Here is a 13,777-nt window from a genome sequence, read left to right on the forward strand (position 1 = left end):
GGCTAGATATTAATTCTGTTACTGGGGGAAGTTACAAGGTAGCTCTGTCTATAGGTATCTGTACAGCAGACATAAGTTTTCTAAGGAAATCAGCCAAAAAATTATGGCCACATGGACTATTTATTCATTCCTTTGACTCTTTGCATTCTGTTAGCGAATTGTATGTTTGAGGGCTTATGACTAGCGTATGCTAGAACCTCTGCTAGGTATTGGACAATCCAAGGAATCATCCATTATCAAGACACAAGACTTTGGAATGTAGGTTTCAGTGGTTGTGCTGTTTACAAAACCATTTGCTTTCCATAGTAGGTGCTTCAAGTCTATTATGCAGAAGAATAAAGTAGGTAATTGCTTTGAAAGTTGAAGTAGAGAAGTAGGAGCAGTTTTTTAACAGTTTAAACAACATGTAAATCCTGTGGTGAAGTCACTGTCACTAAAAATTTATAAAAACAAATTTACAGCATGTCTACATCTGTCCAATTCTGTCCCTCCACTGCATGTTTTCGTTCAGCTGCAGCTATTTGTATTTTCTTCATTTAGTTGAAGAAATTATTGACAGTATAACAGTCTGTAGATGGATGATTCTTTTGAATTTTATTGTCTGTGATGCTGTGAGGAACGTTGTGATAAATACAAGAACACTGAGTGAGTGGTGACTCATGTAAATTATACTAACTTGGTATTGAATTGTATTCTAAATCCTAAACAGAATGGGGAATGCCTCACCAACCCCCTCACCCACCTCCAGACCAGCAATGGATGACTCCAACCCCAGGTCAAATGGAAATTGTTCCTCCATCTGAAGACAGCAACAGTCAGGACAGTGGGGAATTTACTCCTGACAACAGGCATATATTTAACCAGAACAATCACAACTTTGGGGGACCTCCCGATAACTTTGCAATGGGGCCAGTGAACCAGTTTGACTATCAGGTGAAACATATTTGTTGCTTTAATATTGTAGACGCGCAGAGTCCCTTCCGTGGATGTGTTCCTCTAATATCATCTAGCGGCGACTTTCATTCTTCAGTTCTGCAAACATCTACAGAATCTGTTATCTGCTAAGATACATTTTTCCCCAGTACTTTAAAGAAGAGCCTTTGGAGTTTTCAGTTCTGTTCAGAGGCCAAAGAGTTTTATTTTTCTATAGTAGTAATGAGAAATGGCTGTTGTCTTAAATGTTAAAATAAATCACTGTGTTCCAGTATATAAATTAACATTATGTAGCTTTGTGTTTAAAAAAAAAAAAGAGGAGGAGAAGGAAGAAAAAATAAAGTTCAGAAAGATATATTTAAATACACTAGATAATGTACGATAGGAAACAGCCCTGTATTTGCAGGGAGATAGACTGGATGATCCATTGATCTTTTCCATATCTATCTACTGTGATTCTTTGAATAAACAATGGTATTTCTAAAGAAATCCACATCCAATTTTTTTCTTCATTCTGGTATATAAGTCGCATAGCATAATAAACCTGTAGGTGGTTTTAGCACTAATAATGGCAGGAGGAATTGCACAAAATCTTTAAACACAAAGCAGTTTTGTATCTTCCCTCTATTTTCAGTATTTTTCTTTCAAAACACTTGATATAAATGACAAACTGTACCTGTTAAAAAAACCTACATCCTGTTCATAAGCAAACGCAAGGGAAGATGGGCAGATATGTTTTTCTATCTTCTGGGCTGTTTTTTTCTTGTAATTCTGTTGTTCAGCAGTATTGTTAGGTAGTGAACAAATAATTTTCCAATATATTAGTTTATTACAATAATAATATTCTTTGTTTACTATTATGGTACAAACTCTTAAAATTAATTTCTCTAAATACTACAGAAAACTTGTTTTTGCAGTGAATAAAAGAGAGATGCTTGACCTGAAATTGTAGTGGGAGAGTGCTTCAGCACTAGTGACTTTAATAGTCAGTAGAATATTTGATGCTATAACTTTCTTCCTAAACACTCTCCTCTTAAATAGTTTCATTAGGCATTTCTGGGCAGCAAACCTTAAAACAAATAACTCCTCCTCTCGTATGCCTCAAGAGTTAAGGCTTTTGGATTGTGTACAGCTTGTCCAGAACCCAGGATCTATACTAAAATGACATAGTAATGAATTTAATATTTTAATCAACCATACTAATAAGATCCGTGAATGAATACTGGAAAATGCACAGTGGAAAATTCTTTTGTAATAAAAGGTTGAACTTTAAATTTTTGTCCTTATGTTGTAGCTAAACGGAAGGACTGCTAACATAGCTAGACTTTTAAATCTTAGTTTTGTATACTCTTCATTTAACTGCATGCTCTGATACTAAGCTGGCAAGGAACTGATGGAGGCACATGGTGATTATAGGCTTAATGTTTAGCACGGTATAAAAGGAGATCGGTTGAAGCCCTTTCACCTTTTTAGTATCCCTGCTTAAATCTAAGTTTACTCATTAAGTATTTAAAGGAAACTTGTTTCGTGGGGGTCACAGTAAAAGAGATTGAGATCTCAGTAGCCTAGAAATCGTGGATTCCTACTTGCATGGATTTTTGTAGACCGACTTGCTCACATGCTGCATTTGGTGTTACCATGTGAAGAAAAATAAACTGCATTACTCTTTCAGCATGGGGCTGCTTTTGGTCCACCTCAAGGTGGATTTCATCCACCTTATTGGCAGCCAGGACCACCAGGACCACCAGGTCCTCCAGCACCTCCTGCACCTACTCAAAATCGAAGGGAAAGACCCTCATTCAGAGATCGGCAGCGTTCACCTATTGCGATGCCTGTGAAGCAGGAGCCTCCACAGATTGGTACATGTTACCCACTCCTTAATGAAAAAATGTAAAACTGTGTTTTAAAAAGAATTGCAAAATTTGAAGACTTTTTCTTTTAATGGAAAGTAAAAGAGCAGGGAAAGGAAAAGCCATTGTAAATGGTTTTTTCCCCACGATAAGATGTGTAACTTGTTTGAGTGGGGGAGGTGGAGGGTTTGCTTCTTTGTTTTGCAGGGTTTTTTTGTTCTTTTTGGGGGGGGGGAGGTTTTTTCATCTTGCTTAATTGTAAACCTTGCTTATGTAGATGCTGTGAAGCGTAGAACTCTGCCTGCCTGGATTCGAGAGGGCCTGGAAAAGATGGAAAGAGAAAAACAGAAAAAATTGGAAAAAGAGAGAATGGAGCAGCAACGTTCACAGATGTCTAAAAAAGAAAAAAAGGAAAGTGAGGAGGCTGAAGAAGGGGATGGCCCACGGTTACCTCAGAAAAGTAAATTTGTAAGTAGAAGGGTTTGCTTTTTGCTCAGGTTTGTATTTCCTGAAAGGTATCAACTTTTTGGTTTCTTCAAAAGAGAGACTGTGTATTCCTGATTACCTCTTTGGTTTTGTTGCTTGAAGTAAGGTTATGCTGCTACTCTGTTGATAATTACTTGCTGTTTTGAAGTTTTTTATGTCTGAGAGGTAAAATATATTATTTGATCCATAGTAGCAAAAAAACAATGATGAAATTGTTCTTTTCTCCTTTTTTTTTTTTCTTTTGGAACATACAGAGTTTTTGAAAGCCTGAATTCTAAGTCAGCAGCTGAAAAAATTCAGATACCTGTATTTTCTAAACTGAGCCCATTTAGGGGACCTTGCATTGCCTTCACTTTAGTAGTTATCTTGTTTGTAGTGCTAAGTACATGTCTGGCAGTGAACTGACAGCTATGTATTTTCTTAGCTTATGTGGGTAGAGGTACCTGTGTATTTTTTAGGAAAGGAGAAAATAAATAGTTTTATGATAACTGTAATACAGATTTCAGTACAAAATAAACTAAGTTGACTATTACAAATAGAAAATAAGGAGCTTGACATCTACGTTTTTCCTGAAATGTATGATGCTGTTCTTGTAGGACAGTGATGAGGAAGATGAAGATGCTGAAAACACAGAAGCTGTAAGTGTTGGGAAAAGCAGCAGGAGTCCATCCCCAGCTCCTCAAGAGGAGCAAAGTGAACCAGAAATGACAGAAGAAGAAAAGGAGTATCAAATGGTATTAATAATGTAGTTCTCACTAAATGTTTCTGTCTAATTGCTCATATTATTTGCGTATATCAAAGTAAACCACTTTTTCCATGCCTGATATTGTCCTTAGAGGTACAGTGCACATCATACAGATATTTGCATGTCTCTTCATAATGCTGCCTTTCTTATAGAATCAAGGATATAGGTTATATAACTCATGTTTAGCACAATAGTGAAAGAATATAACAACTGTAACTTTTACATTGATTGTTATTTATTCTGTGGTTTTGTTTCACTTGTCAAATATCTGAAAACTTTAGTTATTAAGTGCACCCATCTCAAATCCATGCTTCAACCTCAGTTCACGTGAAAGGGAATGTAAGAAATGTATTCTTGCGAGAAAGAGCTAGAATCCTAAGTCCTAGACCAGCAACAGTTTCACTTTGTGTGCAGAACCTTTGTACTTTGAAATCACAGTTGAATGCTAATTGTACAACTGAAACCTTGTTAATTAAGGCCCTGAATTCTAATAAGTTTGATGAATATATTTTTGTAAAGCATGTGGCCAGACTGAGCATCTTGAAGAACAAGCTACCACCATTTCAATTTTTGTAGTAAATATGTAATAATAAAATCCTCTGTAAGTAACCTCTGATGATTTTTGCAGGCAGCATACCAGAGAAATGTGCTAGTTATTTTTTGAAAGAATAAATGGGATCAGTCTAATTACATTTCTGATTTACATATTCATTTGTTGTATGATCTTTGACATTAGGATCAGTGCCCTGGATACCTGTGTGCAATACATGCAGATACAGTTCACAGTCAAAATACAAACCTGAAAGTTTTGAAATCAGGTCACATTTAAACAGTTTCAGTCTTAGGTTTTTTTAGTCATGTCTGTTTAAAGAAATCATTAAATAAAATGTGTAGGAGACTACTTTCATAGCTATCAAAAGAAGTGAAGTCCTATGTATATAATTTGAATACAGCATTTATTCAAGATGTTTTGGCCTTCAATTGTATATACCATTTTGTTCAGATGATGCTGACAAAAATGCTGCTGACAGAGATTCTCTTAGATGTCACAAATGAAGAAATCTATTATGTGGCCAAAGATGTTCACCGTAAAGCAACTAAAGGTATGCCAGCCTCTGGGTTTTGTTTTTTTTCTTTTTAGTTTCTTCTGCGAGTATTCTATATTTGCATGTCTTTAGAACATTTAACCTCCATAGTTCTCCCTCAAGAACAATTCCAGTATAATGCATCCAACTTGGTAGAGTTCCAATCCAGTAATCATGTACTGTTGTCCTGTGCAGTGTATTGTGAGTTACTTCAGTTATTCCATTTTTTCATGCAATTCATTTCAGTTAAAATGGTGCCTGTGTGTCAATGGCTCCTGAGTTGTAGCTGTTTCCTAATACTATCATCTTTATCTCAAGGCTGTTCAGAAGTGAAAAGAGATGAACTTTGAGTCCTCAATTAGTAATTAATTTGCTTTCACTATTAATGTGTATTGTATTTACATAACAGATTGTTTTAACATAACAGAGTTAATCTAAATATGTAACTACTGAAATTGAAAATTCTGTGCAGATGCTGTAACTTGGAAAGTGATTTATGAGTATATATTTGGGTTTTTTCTGTTCACTGTTAATTTGCAGTTAAATTCTAAATCTTCGTGGTCAGAAAATCTGGAAGTGGTTTTAAATGGATGATACGTTTTTAATGTTTCTTCTCTCCCTCCAAAGAACAGCAATAGTAGTAGATTTAACAATACCATAGACTCATGACTATGAAATCGTGGCTATTTGTGTTAACATGTTGTTCCTGTTGTTGATGTGATACAAAGCTCCTGCAAAACAGCTGGCACAGTCCAGTGCACTGGCTTCCCTTACTGGACTCGGTAAGTATGTTCCTTATTTTTGAGAGGGCTTAAAGGGGGAGTTTTGTTCTTGCCTTGCATTTCTAGAAATTGTATTTTGAAACTATATTTTAACTGCCCGGGAGTATGGGTCACTTTCTGATAACTTTATCATTATCAGCACCTTTGTTTGTTTCACAGGTGATCCTACTGATATGTAAGTGGGATAGTGTTTGGAGTAAAGGACTAGGCAGTTAGTGTATGAGAATCTTACCCTAATTTTGAAAATATGTAAAACTTTTAGATAAATTTACATTTTGAAGTGTGATAGTTTCAGAAGCACACTGCAGTCTTTAAAGAGAGGAATACTGTTTTATATTTTTCTCCTCTCTTGATCCATCCAAAACAGAGGGGAAAGTTGATAGAAGAGTAATGTGAAAGTCTATAAATGAAAATATTACAATCTTTGTAATTATTATTTTATTGAAAAGCTACATAAGCGCAAAGGCTCCCATATCATATATTACCATAAACAACACGGGAAAAATAGATTGAAATTCTGGCTTGAGAAACAACTGCAAAAGATCTTTCCCAACATTATTTTTATCATCTAAAACATACTACAGCAGCGTCAGTGATCAGTTATATGTTCGTTACATGTAATTTTGATGAATTAGATTGAATGTTATCATCACAAGTATTCACGTTACAAAACTAAGTAAAGATTCTAAGAACCTTAGACTGAAAGAAAGTAAAATATCTCTGTGTCAGATTTAAATTGACTTTATCCTTCTTATCAGTCCAGTAGTTATTAATCTCTGGGGGAGAAGAAAGCCTGTTTCTGTTCCATGTCCATACCTATCAAAGTCCAGTGTTTGATAAATCAGTATAGAAAAATTGATATGGCATTCAGAATTTCTGTAGCCTGGACTACAGAGGCGGCTGAAGTCATTTCAGAGGTGTCTTCTGGGAAAGATCCCAGGCATTTTCTGTCCGGTTGCTGATACAGAGGCAGGCACTATTACAATCTTCACAGGGAGCTTTTTTGCCCTTCCATACAATGGAAAAAAGTATCGTGATCATAGTGGTTGCTTGCCGAAAATAGACAAGCTGTTCCAGAAGGAGTAGAACCAGACAGTGAGCGTCAATGCAGATATGGGAGCCTTGAACACACCAGTCAAACAACATTGGCACTTACCAGAATAAAGTGACTTCTTCAGAGAAGAGGAAGTGAAAGAAGGGAATGTTACTCTCCTCTTTGCCTCACAGAAATATTAAGAACAAAGCTTAACCTTTCCTCGTGATAGACTGGGCTTTATGCACGCAGGTGGACTGGGTGGTTATGGATCAGGAGACAGTGAAGATGAGAGGAGTGACAGAGGCTCTGAGTCATCTGATACTGATGATGAGGAATTACGACACAGAATCAGGCAAAAACAGGAAGCGTTTTGGAGAAAAGAGAGAGAACAGCAACTACTACTAGAAAAACAGCTAGAAGGTAAATCATATAGTGTCTTCGTACTGTGCTGCTGTATATGGAGTTTGCTACTTAGTATATTTAAACTGATGGAAGAGAAAATTCATTTTATGCCAAATGTAGAAATAATGTTATTTATTTTTAATTAAAATGTTTTAACAAAAAAGATGTTTGAGCTACTTGATCAAAATGGGGTTTGCTGCTTTCTTGTTAAAAAGAAAAAAATGCATATAGCGTTTTCCATAAATTTTTCCACTTCAGCGTATAAAGGGGAGGCATGGTGCATAAATGCATGCTCTAGATATTGTACTGTACAGATATTGTATAAACAATCATAGCACTTTATAAAAATGCACATGTGTGTATACTGTATTTTTAAAAATTATTAATATCTCAGTTGTGCCTGGGGGATAAATTTCACCTTTCTGCTTCGCACTGCAGTTTATATAAACTTGATTCCTTAAGGTTGAATACTCTTTAGTATATGAAGCACATTTCACATCATCTGAAAAACTTGCTTTTCTGGTACATAATCTCAGGCAGCATGTCTTTCAGAACGTACAGTGGGACCTGCAGTTTCTTTGAACTCATTGACCTCTGTTGTAGTTGAGGTTTGTTTCCATATGCTGCATCCTCATAACTGGGTTTTAACCTAAGAACAGGGAAAAATTACTGAACTCAGTCAGTTGACACTTAGCCTATGAAGAAGGTGGTAGGCTTGATTTAAAAACAAACAAAAAACCCCCCCAAAAACAACAACAACAATCTGTGATTTACTTCTGCTTTTCCATACAAGGTAAGGTTTATTCTTTTGTACTAATAAGGTAGGTCAAAAGGGTATCACAGTCATCTTGCAGTGCTGAAGAGCAGTCTAGATCAACATATGAATTCAATGTTAACAAGTCATGAACCAAGTTCATAGGCTGGAGGAGAAAGTGCTATTATGATTAGCACTTTAAGATTGATGATTTCCTCCTTTTACTTTTTATTTTAAAGGCTTGGAAATAAAACAGATGCTGCTGTTAATGAAAGGCTGAATTAACTAAGCTTTTGGTTTCCTTAATATTCATGTTTCTCTCTGAGTGTTTTAAGATGTATGCATAAAAGGGTAGTCATATGGAGAGTGACCGAGTGGTGGCTTATGACCTCTGTCTTCCCGGTACACAAAACCAGATACCAATGTGGAAACATCTCCATGGAACTACTTCCAGAAATAGAAATCTAGAGTAAAGCAGCTGATTCTATATATCCAAAATATGGAAGAATACTAAATGCAGAGTTTTGGAAAGGCAGAAGATTTCTAATATACTATACAGCATCTTCTAACATACACTGGCTTTTGCCTGTATTGCCTAATAACTTGGGGACCAGATGGAAATGTTTTCTGGGTTAGATTTGACCATCAGCTGCCATTTGAATCACTGTGTGTTTCTAGATGCAATTTTATCCCCTAAATCAATTCAGCAACTGATAGCCCACATCAAAAGGCCGTGTTTTGGCTAGAAATGTTGTATGTCACTTATTTTTTTCTGGGTTCAATTTAAAATGGGAAGGGGAGATAAACTTGGCCAGTGATGCAAAGGATCCTAGGTTGAATAGAAATAATTTTTTTTTAAATTTTGGAAACCTCTGGAAAATGTTCTGAGGGTCTGAAATCATGGCCTGATACTCATTATGTTACTTTCAAGAAATGTATTTTTAATTCATCTGTTGTCATCTTACCATATTTATCATATTTGCTGACTGCCAAACTTACATCTAATCTCAGCTGACATTAACTTTTCGCTTTGTGCGAGCTTCACCAAGTACCTGTGTTACATGCTGTGGTCTTAACATTTGAGCTGGGTCTTAAGCAAAGAATTATCAACAAGTCTCCTTTTTTTAATCCTATTCCTTCCTTTCTTGGAATTCATCAGTTATAAAACCTACAAAGAAAAATGTTGATTGTTCATGCTGGTTAGCATTTAGGATTTAATCAAAATTATCCTTGAAAAACACTATATACCTTATATTTTATTTCAACAACCCAGTATGTCACTACAGCAGAAGGTACTCCTCCTAAGACTGTTTTGGGCACCGAGGCCTACAAAGTATAGAGGTACAGCCAACATTGTTCTGACGTTGAGAGGCCACTCATGTGCTGTGTGGGAAATACAGCTTTTTCAGACCAGCCAAACCCAGATAAACACAGCTGGAACGAAGGCAGGAAGCATCAGTTCCGCTAGAGGGGTGTTGTAGGATGGAGAAGGAGAGAATCAGGTGTGCAGAAAGGTTGCAAGAAGGAAAAAGTCGTGTGTGTAGATGAATTCAGGAGGCCTGGTGTTCCAGGGTATTTGTTTGAGAACTTCTTCTTAAACCACTGAAACATGAAATAACATCAAGGACTTCTAAAACTGTCTAGGCTGTACACATTTTCTAAACCAGGACAACTTTTCTAGAATTATAAGAAAAGGAGTGGTTTGGTATGGTGGTGGACAGTGTTTTAATTTTAAGTATTATGAAGGTGCTTGGAAATTTGGTTTTGTCAAAGTAACAGTATGGAAATTATTGACATACTGCTCCAAATTGATTGCATTATTTCTTCTGTGTACCTTTTTTTCAGAAGAGAAGCTACAAAATGAAAAAGTTTCAAAAGAGATGAGTGAATTTATCAACAAAGAACAAAATAGTAACTCAGCATCACAGGAGGCAAAAGAAATTGAAGCAGATATGATTCATGAAAAGAAAAGATCTCCAAATGCAATCACACCTGATGTAGAAGTTAAGAAAGAGGGTAAAGACAGGACAGGAAGGAGTGGGTCCAGAAGCTCCAGCAGTGGTAGCACTAGCAGCAATAGTAGGAGCAGCAGCAGTAGCAGCACAGTATCTAGTTCATCCTATAGCACTAGCTCAGGTAGCAGTCGCAGCTCTTCACGTTCTTCCTCTCCTAAAAGGAAGAAGAGGCACAGTCGCAGTAGGACGCCATCACATAAGGTTAGGCGCAGCAGAAGCAGGAGTTACTCCCACAGAAATAGGAGAGAGAGGAGTAGGAGCAGAGAGAAAATACGGGAAAGGAGAAGATCTAGTAGAAATCACAGTGCTGAAAGAGGGGAGAGGCGGAGAAACCGGAGTCCTTCAAGAGAGAAAAGCTGGGATAGACGTAGAAGCGGTAGCCGCTCAAGAGACCGGCGAGCCAACCGTGCAAGCCGCAGCAGAAGCAGGGACAGACGTAAAGCTGAAGACCAGCGTAGAAGCCCAACTGGAAATAGGCACAAACATAAAAGTGAGGGTAAAGATCAAGACAGGAAGAAGGAGCAGGGTGGAGGTGTAGATAAAGACAGAAAAAAGAACAGAGAAAGGGAGAGAGATCAGGAAAAAAGAAAAGATAAGCCCAAAAAAGAGGAAAAAGAAAGTAAGGCTGGCAATCATGATGACAGTAGATTAAAGAGAAAAAGAGACAGTGAAAGAACTTTCTCTCGCAGTGATTCAATATGTGTGAAAATAATAAGACAGGATTCCAGACAGGAAAGCAAAAAAATTACTACCAAAGACAGCAAAAAGCGGTCAGGCTCTGAATCTAGTGCGAGAAGTAGTTCTGAATCACCAGGAAGCAGTAAAGAAAAGAAGGCTAAGAAATCAAAGCATATTCGGTCATGCTCCATGGAGAAATCTCAAAGGTCTGGTAAGAAGGCAAGCCGCAAACACAAGTCTAAGTCACGATCAAGGTAGTATACTTTTTAAGTATTTTGTCTGACTTTTAAATTTTTTTTTATATTCGTCTTCATGTGTTCGGCATATGAACTTTTTAAATACAGTATGGTATTTATTAAACTTTTTGTCTTGGGCAAAAGTAACTTTGAAAAATCTTTTAAAACTATTAATTACTAAGCCTAAAGTGTGTGGGGGTTTGGGGGTCTTTTATTTTTTCCAATTAACTTTTCCCCCCTTTTCCTTTATTTTTCAGATCAACAACTCCTCTTCGTCGTAAACGCTGAGGAATTTATGGCACCAGTGCTATGACGTTTAAAAATTCCATGAGTTATAAAAGGCTTGTCTCATTATAGAGGCACATTGTGGCTATGTAGGTGAAACCAGAATCCTTTTTTTATCTGTACATAGGTGTATTTTTTCCAAATGCTGCTCAGAATTAAATACCTAATAGGATTTCTTTGTATTACATTTTTTCAAGAACGGTAGTGCTTATTAAGACTATAAAACAGGCCATTCTCTTTCAGCTGTAATGTTCTTAAAATTACTATTGAATGTACTGTGATGTCAATAAAGCTCTTTAGTTAATTTTTGTTTAAAATTCTTGCACCTGAATTTTGTGTTAAATGGTAGAAAGTACTTAAAAAAAAAGGCAGCTTTTTTGGTATAACAAATTTTTAAAGTACTTGAGAAAGATTTAACATAAAACACTTGTCACAATATGTAATTCATGGATTTGATGAGATTATTGGGGTTGTGGAAGAACAGAGCAAAGACGTTTTCCTTTAGATATGTGTAATAGATTTTTAATAGCCTTTTTTTTTGGTCTAGCAAGTACTATATGCTGTGTGTGTAAAATATGGGTCACTGTAATACAAGCTATACTTAAACAGACTGAACCCCATTAGGAATATGTGCGACTAACTGATCTCATGTGACAGTATTAAGCTCTGGAACTATATTCCTCACCCAGATTTCAGAAAGAACTTTCTGGATGTTCAGGGATATTACACGAACATATCTCAGAATTTTAGATGTTTTTATGGAATATGTTTACAAATGTCACTGAGTACACATTAGAAAACTGACAATAGGTTAACTTTACATTTTGGCACATGCATTAATTAAATGCATAGTGAATATTAAAGCTGGTTATTTTTGTTAGCATTACGACAATTGCAATTCCTGTAAGGATAATACATTGATTAGACAGCAATTTTTGGGTAGTCAGTAAATTTTTGGGTTTAGTATCACTATAAAGTGAAAGAGGTCACTGATTATCTACTTTGGGAAATTGACTGTTAGTAACAAGAGTGTGAAATAATATCCGTTAAAAAGCAAACCAACAATACACAACCTTAGGTCAGTGACTGTTGCAGAAGAACATGAATTCAGGGAGAGATCTGTGCCTAGAAGGTCTGGTATGACACCAGTTGTGAAAAAGAAAAAAGGCCTAACAACAAAGTAAGTTTTCTTTAATTGGCTGTATCCTCTAAGAAAAAATATACTAGTACAGGCAACTTGCGAAGCATGTCTTCATAAACAGATTAATCCATTTAACTAAATTAGAATTAAGCTATGCAGCATTTTTCCACTGTAATTTTTTTCATAAATTAGATGCAGAAATAAACTGTTTCAGTGCAAAGAATCACATTTTAACTATGCCTTTTTTAAGCAAGCTAATGGCTAGTGAATACATGCATGTTTATCAAAACAATGTTACAGATAAAGAATTAGTTAATCAGTTATAAATTATAACACTCCCCCAACGCCCAGTTATGTCCTTTTACATAGACTAAACAAGTCATACCTATTAGCAAAATAAGGCATAATTTGCAGCACATCACTTCTACTTGCATCGGTAGGGGTATAAATAAAAATATGTTGATCCAATCTTGCTACACTCTTTGCTCTGGGTAAGAGTGAGGATTTTTTAAAAGTGGGTAGCGTAACAGTTCAGATATTTTAGAAGGATGCCTTGAGAGAGAAAGAAAGAAAGAAAGAAAGAAACTAGAAGTAACTTTAAGAAAAACTGTTGAGGAATACAGTTTCCAGAATGCATTGAATTTGATTTTCAGTTCAGATTTTATATTCTCTGTCTAATAATAAAAAAGATTGTGTATGAAAAGCTTTATATACTCTGCCAACAACTGGAACTCTGTCACTTCCTGTAAATATGAAAATTATTTTTTTGACACAAATGCACTTATATGGGTAGTGACTGTATGCCAATAAAAAGAGCATACGACCTCTGTATTTAACTGTTTCAGAAATCTTACTATAACAGCCTACTCAGTAATTCAATATCATCAGTACTCTGTCAGCATCACATACGTTAGACTTCTTTGGGCTTTAGTAACTCCCTTAGGAATGTTTTTCAATGGAAAAGGCTAAAATAACAACCAGACTTTTAATTCTATGCTTATGAAGTGATCCGAAAATATGCAAATATATACAAAAATGGGTATGTATCTTTCTGGAAAAGTCTAAATTGGGTTGTTGCTCTATTCTTTTACATTTTAAAATGAACGCCGCAAAAATGTTTCAGGGCACTGCAGGAAAGCAAGACATAGGATTTTCAATGTTATGCAGCAACATGACACTTGGAGGCATTTCCCTTGAAAACTTTTTTAATAAATAAGGGATAGTGTGGAATCAAATGAACAATGATTTCCATGCAAATTGTTCTGAAGATGAATACAACAAAACCAATGTGAATATGTACCCCAAGGTCCCCGCTATGGCATGTAAGAACAGGAACCAGCTGTGTTCAT

At 36.0% G+C, this 13,777-nt stretch overlaps 1 protein-coding gene across 2 annotated transcripts in view; it reads left to right on the forward strand.

Annotated features, from left to right (window-relative positions):
• Nucleotides 1–13,259, forward strand: part of PNISR (PNN interacting serine and arginine rich protein) — a 28,126-nt gene extending 14,867 nt beyond the window's left edge. For both annotated transcript variants that reach the window (XM_027694612.1, XM_027694622.1), the window contains exons 4-12: nt 710–933; nt 2,606–2,792; nt 3,061–3,251; nt 3,866–4,003; nt 5,018–5,117; nt 5,828–5,881; nt 7,167–7,337; nt 9,919–11,020; nt 11,260–13,259. In XM_027694612.1, the coding sequence (XP_027550413.1) occupies nt 710–933; nt 2,606–2,792; nt 3,061–3,251; nt 3,866–4,003; nt 5,018–5,117; nt 5,828–5,881; nt 7,167–7,337; nt 9,919–11,020; nt 11,260–11,290 (2,198 nt within the window). In that variant the 3' untranslated portion in view covers nt 11,291–13,259. The remainder of the gene's footprint in view (nt 1–709; nt 934–2,605; nt 2,793–3,060; nt 3,252–3,865; nt 4,004–5,017; nt 5,118–5,827; nt 5,882–7,166; nt 7,338–9,918; nt 11,021–11,259) is intronic.
• Nucleotides 13,260–13,777: the final 518 nt, after the last annotated feature.

The sequence above is a fragment of the Neopelma chrysocephalum genome, unplaced genomic scaffold, assembly GCF_003984885.1.
Source record: "Neopelma chrysocephalum unplaced genomic scaffold, ASM398488v2 Primary Assembly neopelma1_23b, whole genome shotgun sequence".
Taxonomy (NCBI): Eukaryota; Metazoa; Chordata; class Aves; order Passeriformes; family Pipridae; genus Neopelma; species Neopelma chrysocephalum.